Source organism: Sarcophilus harrisii, chromosome 1 (genome assembly GCF_902635505.1).
Source record: "Sarcophilus harrisii chromosome 1, mSarHar1.11, whole genome shotgun sequence".
NCBI lineage: Eukaryota > Metazoa > Chordata > Mammalia > Dasyuromorphia > Dasyuridae > Sarcophilus > Sarcophilus harrisii.
The window spans coordinates 152,630,679-152,642,149 of NC_045426.1; the positions used below are offsets into that span (position 1 = coordinate 152,630,679).

The 11,471-nt window shown below is 33.9% G+C and overlaps 1 protein-coding gene across 1 annotated transcript in view; it reads left to right on the top strand.

The window, feature by feature from the left end:
- The window catches only part of IPO11 (importin 11), a 191,012-nt gene extending 186,190 nt beyond the window's left edge, over positions 1 to 4,822 (top strand). The window contains exon 30 of the mRNA XM_003759391.4: positions 1,390 to 4,822. Coding sequence (XP_003759439.1) covers positions 1,390 to 1,554 — 165 coding nt within the window. The 3' untranslated portion in view covers positions 1,555 to 4,822. The remainder of the gene's footprint in view (positions 1 to 1,389) is intronic.
- The last annotated feature ends 6,649 nt before the right edge of the window (positions 4,823 to 11,471 follow it).

Below are 11,471 nucleotides of genomic sequence, written 5' to 3' on the forward strand. Positions count from 1 at the left end.
ACAAAAAAAATCCTTATAATTGCCTAGTGACCAGAGGTTCTATCCATCTGTATGGATCTCCTAATTCTAAAGTGGTTTGAAAGCCTATCTGCTCCAAAACCAGAAGGCTTCTTTCCCCCTTTTGTTGGCTTCTTAAGATCTATACTTCATTGTAAGGTTCATACCTCATGTAAGGCTATTACTGAACAGAGTGAGAATAAAGAAAGTAAACAAAAATGGTTAGGAAAAAAGTAGAATATGTAGAAAAATGGAAAGCTCATTTTGGTTCAAATGTTGCTTCCTTCTCTCTTTTTTGCATTTGACTGGGCATACTTCTGTGAGTGAGTGATTTGACAATGTGTTATGAAGTAGGAGGAGTCGATACAGATAAACTGTTAGATATAATGTGCCTGATATTTGGAATCATGTTTTCAATTTAGTTGCCTGGTGAAAGTGAAAAGTGTTGAAGACAAAGTTTTATTTTATCATAAGAATGTTTATTTTGGTAGTAATATTTTCTTGCTGACCTAGAATCAAAAAAAAAAAAAAAAAGAAGAAGAAGAAGAAGAAGTGTATTCCCAATTAAAATTGCATTAAGACTTAATACTTATAAGCATTGACATCCTTTACAAATGATCTGTGCTCAAATTTGATCAGAGGAGAATACATTGTGTAGTCTTTGGAAAATTGTGTCTGTTTGAAAAATAAGGTATACATTATCCATAATTTCTAGAGGTTTATGATTGCATGCAAACAAACATTTAAAATAATGTTAGTTTGTAAATTTCTTAAGAATTTTGAGCAGTGTGGTGTCAGCCCATCCTTATAAAATTTGTAATTTAAGAGTGAACAGATTGGGGATTGATCATTGATTCTGAAGCAGACCCAGAACAGTAGAAGCTAATTTGAGTAGTCTGATGTTTGTTGGGAAGGCATGGTAGTTGAACACAAGGTTTCCTTTGAGGAAATTTTCCCTAGTGAACCTATGTTCATACATATACATATGTTCATACATACATACAATAGTCCAAAAGGAACCCATTGTCCATCAATATAACAGTCTAGTAGCAATGTAACAAATAACATGAATCAACATGAGAATTTGTACAATTGTCCATAAGTCCTAGAAATAGTCCCAAAGAAATCCATTGTCCATTAATGTGCCAAGAATCCAATAATAGATTTTAAAGTTATTTTAACAGTCTCATTATCAGCCATGCTCTTTCAGTATCAGATGTTTCTTGAATCTTCTTCGTTTTGAAGAACTTGAAACAGTAAATAGTATCACTGGAGTGATAAGAGAGGCAGAAATAATCCTGTTATTCAAGGAAGGGTTATAGAGAAGATGAATAGGTACAGTGGGATTTGTTGTATTTTGTCTAATACTTTTTGGTTCTTTATTTTCCATAGCTTGCTCTTAAGGATCCTGTACACACGGTGTCACTGCAGCAGTTTGTCTACGAGAAGCTCAAAGCACAGCAGGAATTGCTGGGAGAGCAAAGCTTTCAGTCTCTCATGGAGACAGTGGATACAGAAATTGTTAACCAATTACAAGAATTTTTACAGGGCTTCTGAAAGCCCAGATGGAACATTGGGTGACTAACTCTCTCTTCCCAAAATAAGACGAAATACCAAGCTTACTGAGATGGAGCTGACATGCTAAAGAAATCAGTTGTGAAAGAAAGTAAAGAAGCAGAGATAACAAAGCCAATTTTTTGGTTTCAACATTGGGAAAAAGTGGAAAAGGCTTCATAATGAGAGTTTACAAACCTGTTCCTCAAGAGAGTAGTTTTGTATTGGGGGGATTGGGTGGGGGGACCTGGAGTTTGCAAAAGGAAATGTGTTCATTGAAAATAGCTGCTTAGTTTATTGTTAAGAGAAGAAAATGGTTTTGACTATCCTTTAATCATGTACTCTTAACACATAAAAAGAAGCAAAGGTTAATGTTTAATGTCTGAAATGTTTTCCTGCAGCAAAAATTAGCTCAAGTTGGTGACTGCCTTACCCATTTTTTAAGTGAATGAAACTACAGATTTTTTTTTTTAAATGGCAAAGCCATTTTTGGATATAATTGGAGACTAAGAAATTTGGTCATTAGGTAAAAAAATATATATATAGAGAGAGAGAGATATATATTCCTAAGATTATCTTGAAAGACAAATGTTTTCATCTAAAAAAAAAAAAAAGAAAAAGAAAGCCAGTTATATCATCCAAATGCTTTTATTTTCATTGTACTAATCTGATATAGGGACTGTTGTTAGTAAAGGGATATTTTTCTCATTTTATTTTCAGGAAACACACTTAGTCTTTAACTGTACTGTAAGGCCTCCACAATGAACTTGGGATACTGCAGTGTCAGGTAGGAGACCTGAGTTCACTGTTCACTCACTTCCTTTTTATTAATTATTAGGGCTAGTAACCCTATTGTGAGCCCTAGGAAAACTAAGGGGCTAACTATAGACCATCCTCAAGAAAAGAAATAAGTTGTCCAGGGGGTACCTGTCTCACCTTCCTAAACTGCAAAGGGAACAGATATGAGTTGGGGCCTTAAAAGATGCTGGGACGGTCAGAAGGCAGTATAAGAGATCATATATATAGTGATGCAAAGTCTGCCTTCCTACTCCTCAGAGAATATGTAGTACCAAAAAAGAAAAAAAAAAAAGTAAAAAAGCCTTATTTTGTTTTACTTCCCCTGTTGTAAGAAACCTTTAAAACTTTTTTTAGGAAACGTTCTAAATTAAGGATAGGAAAATTTTGATCTTTCTATAGAAAGTTGGGTACAGTATGTAACTGTAGGGAACCCAGTGCCCCTTTGTAAGCTGTGGAACCCAGAATATGTTCGAGTATTTGATGTTTTCAGCAAGACAAAGAACGTTTTTGGTCTCATTAAAGTTCCAAAGATACCTCATCTCTGTCTGATTTAATTTGATTGGTTGCTTTCTCTCTCTTTCCCTCCTTTCCTCCTTCCCAACCCAAATGGCAATTTCATAACAAATTTCACAAGGAATTTCAAGCATATGCCTCATTTCACAACTCAGTAGGAAAATAAAAGGTAGTGTGACAGATTGTCAATGCTGTATTAGCAAATCCCTGTGACACCTAGAGCTTGCTATTTCATTTAATCACAAAAGGCTTCTTAATCTGGACTGCATTCCACATCTTTTCTACCTCTTATCATCCAATTTAAGATTGCTCCAAATGGAATCTGTTAATTTGACATGACTTGATTATGTTGGATAAACTTTCTCCTAATCTGAATAGAAATGACCTAATAAGCTCTTTAAAAATAATCCTCAGATCTCAGATTAATAAATTTTCAATGAAGCCAAAGGACAGTGTCTCAAAAGTCTTAAGCCTTAATAACTTGAAATTGTATTAAGACTTTTGGGATACAATATATTTAAAAATATTTTGCAAACAGCGCTTTTAACTTAATATAGTATCAGATAGGACTTGAGTTTTCAGATACAATTTGCAATTTTATTACATACCAAAAAATTTTTTAATTCCATAAAATTGTCTTGTTCCATAGTTTTTGTAATACTCAATTAAACACAAATTTTTTTTGAAGAAATTTTTCTCCAAATATTGAAAGATTAACATTTTTCTAATTCAAATTCCTTTTACTGACCCCTTGACAGGATGTCCAAGAAGCCACATTTAAAAAAAAAAAAAAAAAAAAAAAAAAAAAAAACTTTGATTATAAGGTATTCCCTGTCTGTCCTGTCACTACAGAAACAGTCCTGTTGATACTTATAAAAACACAAATTATTTTCTAATTTTCCCTGAAGTCCTGGCCATAGCTTAAAGGTAAATACTGATAGAAGTCCTGCCTATCTATTACATCACTTAATTTTTTTTTTTTTTTGAATTGACTTTTTTTTCTATTCCCTGCTCTGAGCCCCATTCCATTGTGAGCTGGTAGAAATACAGAGAAGAGGTAGCTCAGGCATGCTATCTTTCTTGTTTCTCTGTGTATCCCTATGGGACAAGGTCTCCCCGCCCTAGTCCACTTCCCCTTGATGCCTTGTCCATTCTTCAAGCATGTGGTCAGTAGTCAGAATACCTAAACCAGAGAATACTATATGTGAATTCATTTGTATGATTCTCATCCCTTCAACTTTATGGAAGCAAAGATTATATACTGGATGACCTGTGATGGCTCTTTATAAGCCTATTATTCACTTATTGAAGGTACTTTTCATATTCTACCTTTGAATCATATCCAATTCAAAACTAAATAGCCATCACCTTCTGCAAGCTTCTGGTTTGATGAGTAACTGATTCTTTCACAAATTACATCTTGGTTTGGTTTGTTTCCTTAAGCCTCATCACAGAGGAAGATCTATATGGGAAAGCCTTTTAAAATAGAAAGCATACCAAGAATAATAATATGTCTAGATATTAAGAACTTGAAAGTAGTTTAGAAGATGATAAAATTCCTAGACAAATCCTGACAAGAAAGGTAGTTTTTGACAGAAGTTTTTATTACAGACTTCATCATCAATATTTTGCAGCAGAATAAGGCAAACTTTCTGTGATAAGGTAAGGGTGTATCCCTGCATCTTATCCTTTAGCTTTCATTAGTTTAAACTTCTTGAATTTAGGAGAACATCCTTCGGGAATTGAATGTCCTTCTTGGATGTTGCTAATGAAAGCTCACTTACTTTAATGTGTGATTAAAATAGTGTCATTTTGTTTCTGCCTAATCTGAAAGCATCAAATCAAATACTGAGATTTTGACTTATTGGGTGTTAAATATACCAACAGTTGTCAAAGCATCAGGAATAATGCAAGCCGAAAACTCAAATACTTGACAATTCCCCCCCCCCCCAAAAAAAAAGGAGAAATACTCAACTGCCTACCTAACTTTACCTTTCTCTGCTTGTCTTTTCAAGCCATATTTGATATAATACATGAGTTAAGCCTCGTGAGAGAGTAGCAGAAAATCAAACTAAGTCTCAAGTTTCCTAAGCCCTCATAGATTAGCTAGATCTATGAAACATGAATCACAAATCCTGATTTCACTCACTGTAATCCTTTGACCATCAGCCATGAGTTGGACCATTAGGTGTCACAATTGAGCTAAGAACCATTACAAACAACACTTAGGATCCCAACTCTTACAGGATAGGAGATAAAAGAATTTATCTCACAGGTGACCAAGCCTCAAAACCTCCGATATGGGTGGTGGAAGAACTGTTGCTGGAGATTTCATTAAGTAGGAAACACAGGCCCCATTTGGGACTAGTGGCAAATGAGAGATGAATTAGTGGTGTGGCCTTTTTGTATGAGTAGCATGATAGCATAAGTAGATTAAGAGAATGGCCCAGAGTAGCATTCACATAGGTGATATTCCTTAGGAAGGTGTGGAAAATGCAAGATAAAACAGGACATTCAAAACTAGAACCTCTGCAAAGCATAAACATCAATATCCACTGGAACCTCTTGAGGTTCCATGTTTACAATCTTTTCATTAGTTGTCATCATGCATCATTGCTCTTTTTCGGGCATAAATCACGTTTCCTTAACTGTTAGGAGAATTATTATTATTTAATTTTTACAATTGTGTTAAGAGTCTCCTCCCTTACACAAGAATGTGGTTAGATATAAATTTTTCAGTATTTTAATGGAAGACCTCAGGGCTGTGAAAATAAAGCCACTCCTCCACCAAGCATAATCTTTAATTTTCAGCAAATTTCCAGAAAAATTAGGAAATACCCTGAAATATTTTTCTAGTAATACTTATCCCTCTTTTTTCATCAACTATCTTTTCACATTACATAGCTCATAGAATCATATCTCCAAGTCAGTTAGGAAAGACACTTCACCATACATATCTAGCATCCTTATAATTGGGGTGGAGGTAGGGAGAGAATGACTTATACAGTTATAATTAGAAATTATGTATCATTAGAACTAGAACAAGAAAGGCAAAAACAGGGCACCAAATCCTGCAGTGGAAAGAATACTGATTTTAGAATGAGAAGACCTTGATTTTAATTCTTTTTGGCCTTGCACAATTTATTTCATCTTTCTTGGGACACATGCAGTTTCATCAACACTGAGTCCAAACAATTGCTCCAGTGGTTTCTTTGGGTGGTTTAGTAACAAATACAATTCAATTCTGGTGATTCATGTGGAGAAAAAATGATACCATCCAAAGAAACCTAAGAAGTATTGCTCAGGACCAAGTCCTAAACAAAAATCTTTGGGGGCATAGGCAATATTTTTATCACGCGAATCACAGTAAAGGGATTCAGAAGAAAAGGGGCAGATCTGGAAAATGACCAACATAATGTCTAAAAATGAAATTTCAGTTTCTTATCTATGGCATATGGGCTCTTGACTAAGGAAAGAGTGCACCTAAAAAATTAGAAAATACAGCTGAGATCATCTCCTATTAGAGAGGTGATAGACTCAGGGTGCATATTGAAATAAGTATTTTCTTTTACTTGACCAATGAGAGAATTAGTTTTGTTTGACTATGCAAATTTATTACAAGGCTTTCTTTTCTTTCTTTTTACAATAGGGGAAAGAAAATGTATTTTTGTTATTTGAAAATTTATTTTTAAAAAATAAATTGTAAACTTTTAAACATATCTGGGAATCAATTTAGCAAGGCATCGTTGGAACTTATATAAATACAATTACAAAATACTTTTTAAAATATAGAATGAGAGAGGTTGGGTTGTACCAAAACAAATAAAAATGACAATTTTATTTAGATTAATTCTAGATTTAGTGCTATACAAATCAAACTATCCAGGAGCACCTTTATAGCATTATACAATTCATTTGAAGGAATAAAAAAGTCTTAGAATCTCAAGGGGAGTTATAAAACAGTTGGAATGGAGAGAGAGTAGTTCTTTGTCTTATGTATTTTCAATAACTCTGATATGAATCAAATGTCCAAGTGATATATTGGAAATTAATACAAATATATAAGACCAAGAACCATTCCCCACTGAATGACCCCAATGAATGAAAACAATATTGACTACATTTTCAAATGAATATGGTTTCACTTGCTCTCCACCTAACTAGAAGATGTGAACAGCTAGTTATCAAAAAGAAAAAAAATGCATATTATTAACAATCATATAAAATACTAATTCAAATCACTAATAAGAGAAAAGTAATTTAAAGCAACTCTTAATATCATACCCATCAAATTGACAAAAATGATGATATATGGAAATAGTTGTCAGAAGAGTTGCAAAAAGACAAGCACAGGAACATATTGTTGGAACTATCAATTTGTCCAACTATTCTAGAAAGTAATTTAGAATTATTCTGAGAAAGTGGCCAAAAATGCCCATATCCTTGGACCTAGAGATTTCATTACTAAGCAGATATCCCAAGGAAGTCAGGCAGAGAGTTTCTTATGCATGTCTGTGTATGCACACGTGGATACATACGTGTGTATATTTATGTTTCTATGTGAGATAAAGAACTGAAAACAAAGTAGATATTCATGGATTGGTTAATAATTAGCTTAAAATTATTGCTTATTATTGGGCTATACCAATACAAGTAAAAATGATACTACCTAGATTAATTTATAGATTTAATGTTATGCTAATCTATACAAATCTACAGGAATGTAATGAAATATCACTCTGCTATATAAAATAGTACCTTAAGAATTCAGAACAGGATAGGAAAAATTGTATGAACTGATACAAAATGAAATAAGCAGAAGCAACAACAACCAAAAAAAAAAAAAAAACAATATACAGGATGGATACATATTGTAAATTAAAAAAAAAAAACCTAAAATACTATGTAATCATAATGGCCAAGAAGATTAACCCTGGTCAGAAAAGAAGAAAATGCACCTCCTCTTGGTTTACCAGTATAAAGTATTGCATTTACTGTTGGACTCATTTGTCAGCTGATTTTGCTAAATTGCTTTTTCTACTTCCTTTTTTCCCCTTCATTATGAGGGATGACTCCCTGAGTAAGGGAAGGGGGCAAAGGGAAATATGTTTGGAAATGAAGGTAATGTAAAAACAAAAGTTAGCAATAAAAATTAAAATGTGAAAGATTTGTGTTGTAAAATAAATCACATTGGCTTTGTCTTGCAAATGGCATCAGAAGAGCTTTAAAGTGAAAAGGGGAGGAAGCAAACTATATACATGGAATTGTCAAGTATGTTGCCATGGAAGATAACAAATGCAACATAGATTTGGAGACGATATCCAGTATCCTCAGTTGTCTATGAATAGGTATGAAGAGTACAATATAAGTCCTATCACACGAAAACTAATGACCTCATAGATACCATTGGAATTCATTGGAATAGAGTTCATACTTATAATATGGTTTTGGAAGGGCCAACAATGAAAAAGGAACAGAACAGAGAAAACAGACAGGATAAATTGTAGAGGGAATAATGCAACCTGTTAAAGTTCCACTTTCTTTGGGCCCTCACAAATATAGTCTCAAATTTTGGAAACTAACTTTTCTTGGCTCATTTGCTCCCACCTTATTTAAAAAGTAGAAATCGGTTTCTCACTGTAATCACAGACAAGAAACATCATTGGAATTTCAGGGCAGAAATTAACAAAGCAAAAGAAAATAATATTGGCTAATTTACTATATAAGTAAAGTTTCATTTCCATTCTCCTAGAATAGTTTAGGACTCAAATCCTCTATAATTTACACTGGAATGTATAGTCTAATCCAAACCCCCTTTCGTGTTCAATTCTCCCATATCATCAAATGAGATGTTAATTGGCACTATATAAATGTTAGGTATTGTATACCTTAGTGTATACCCTTTCTCTGCAGCTCCCAAATTGGCAAACCTCAATTGTTGCTTGATACTTGACAGTCTTTCTTCATCTGTTCCAGTTAGTTAAGTTAGTTAAGAGACTGATAAATCTCTTTTTATCAAATCTCTTTAATAAGAATCCCATTCTCAAGATATATAGATAACTAACAGAAATGTAATCTCCAAAATTACTTAAAGGGTCACAATGGCTCAGAATGGGGGAAATTAACTATAGCATTTATATAGTGCTTTTAAGTTTACAAAGTGCCTTACAAATATCTCATATGATCCTCACAATATCCCTGAATGGTAGATGCTATTATTATCTCCATTTTACAAATGAGGAAATGAGACAGGCAGATATTGATTTATTTGCCTAGGATCTCAAATACCTGAGGCTGGATTGGAACTGAGTTTTGCAATTTTAAATCCAGTCATCAATCCACTGTACCACTTAGTTGCCTCCAATCATAAGAAAGAATACTCCAAATTTTAGATGATGATGATGATAGTTAGCTTCTATATAGTACTTTAATGTTTAAAAAGAGTTTTACAGATACTATTTCATTTTATCTTTATAACAACCCTGTGAGGCAAGTAGATGAAACTTTTTGCCCAGGGTCACACAGTCAATAAGTAGCTGACATAGGATTTGAAGTCAGGTCATCTTGACTGAAATATCAGTTTTCTATCCACTGCACCACTCAGCTGAAATGTAAACAAAACAACTTAAGCTGCTGTGCCCAGGAAATGGATTTCGGAGGAAAGATGGGCACACTGATGCATTTAGTGTGTGGACTGAATTGATCTAGCCATCCTGAAAAGCAATTTGGAGTTATACAAAGTGACAAATATCCATGTCCTTTAGCCCAGAAATCCTGCTGCTAAGTGTTATACTCTGAGGAGGTCAATGAAAAAACAAAAGGTCATATAGTCATAAGCATTTTTGACAGTGACAACTTGAACAAACTAGATGCTATCAGTTGAAAATTTATTAAGCATATTGTACAGAATGTTACTGTGTCATAAGAAACAATGAATTAGATGAATAGAGAGAAGCATAAGAAGATACATGAACTGCTAAGTAAAATAAGCAAACCATGAGCTCCATGGCACAGACTTTTGACACAATCAGACTTCTCTGCCCACCAGAGCCTGCTATACTTACCATCCTGTCCCCTGGCTTCCCTAGACTGTAACCCTAACCCTTTAAATTTTCCCTGCTTTGGGAAAGATAGCTTCAAAGAATAATGACAACAGTGTTCCAGAACCTCAAATCCTTAACTTTTCCCATTTAGTTGTTCCTTCTCTGCTATCTTTAAGTATATCTGTTTATCCAATTAATATTGAAAAAAATCTCCACTGCACCCTTTAGTAGTATGTCCTCCAAGCATCATTTTGGATCTTTCTTAGCCAAACCTCTAGAAGAAAGTTACCTACATTCATTACTTCTACATCCTCTTGTTTACTTCCCAACTCTTTATAATCTGGTTTCCAACCTCAAACAATAAACTGCTTTTTCCAAGGTTAACAATGATTTCTTAATTGCCAAGTCTTATTGCCTTTTTTTCTTCATTCTCAACTTCTATGCTGTCTTTGATGCTGTTGATTTCCCTGAATGACCTCTGCACTGAGTTTTCATGATGCTATTTGTCACTTTGTTCTTTTCTGCCTGACTGTTCCTTCTCAGTCCCTTTTGTCTGTTTATCATCTATAGCTTGACAATATAGTATTACCTAGGGCTCTGCCATAAATCATTTTCTCTCAATACCTTCATCAGCAGCCATGGGTTTAATTATTATCTCTGTAAAGGACTCACAGATCTATATAGTCAGATTATTTCTCTCCTGAATTTCAGTCAGCACTCCTATCCATATCTAAACTGGATATCCAGGAGACACTTCAAACTCAACATGTCCAAAGCTGAGCTCAGTAACTTTCCTCTAAACTCTCTTTCAAAGCTTTCCTGTCAAAAGATATCACCATCCTTTCAACCTCTCAGATTCATAATTTTGACATTCTTCTGGAACAACCTTTCCTCACATATCCAATTAAGTAATACTAAAGATTCTGCCACATTGCAGAATCAGGTGGCAAATCTTGCTCTTTTTAATTCCACAGTACATTTTTCATCTGACCACTTCTCTTTACTCACATAGCCACCATTTTAACTTCAAACCCTCATCACCTATCACCTGGACTATTGCAATGGCCTTCTAATTTCCCTGCCAAAATTCTCTGCCTAATCCAATCCAAAGTTCCTTTCCTTATGTGTAGATATAATTATGTCACCATAATTATATTTTGAGTTTTATATATTGAGAATTATTTCTCAGTATTTATATATTGAGAATTGTATTGAGAATTTGAGAATAATTTCAGTATTGAGAATATTGAATTGAGAATTATATATTGAGTATATATAAATCTTGAGAATTATATATTGAGTACCTGCTTGTACTCAATAAACTCCAAGAGCTGTCTTTTGGGTATTAGGTGGCACAGTAAATAAAATGCTGGACCTAAAGTCAGGAAGACTCATCTTGAATTCAAATCTATATTTGGAAACTTGCTAAATGTGTGACCTTAGGCAAATCACTTAGCTCTCTTTGCCTTAATTTCTTCATCTGTAAAATGAACTGGGGAAGGAAATGGCTAACCATTTAAGTATCTTTGTCAATACAATCCCATTTGAAGTCACAAAGAGTTGGAT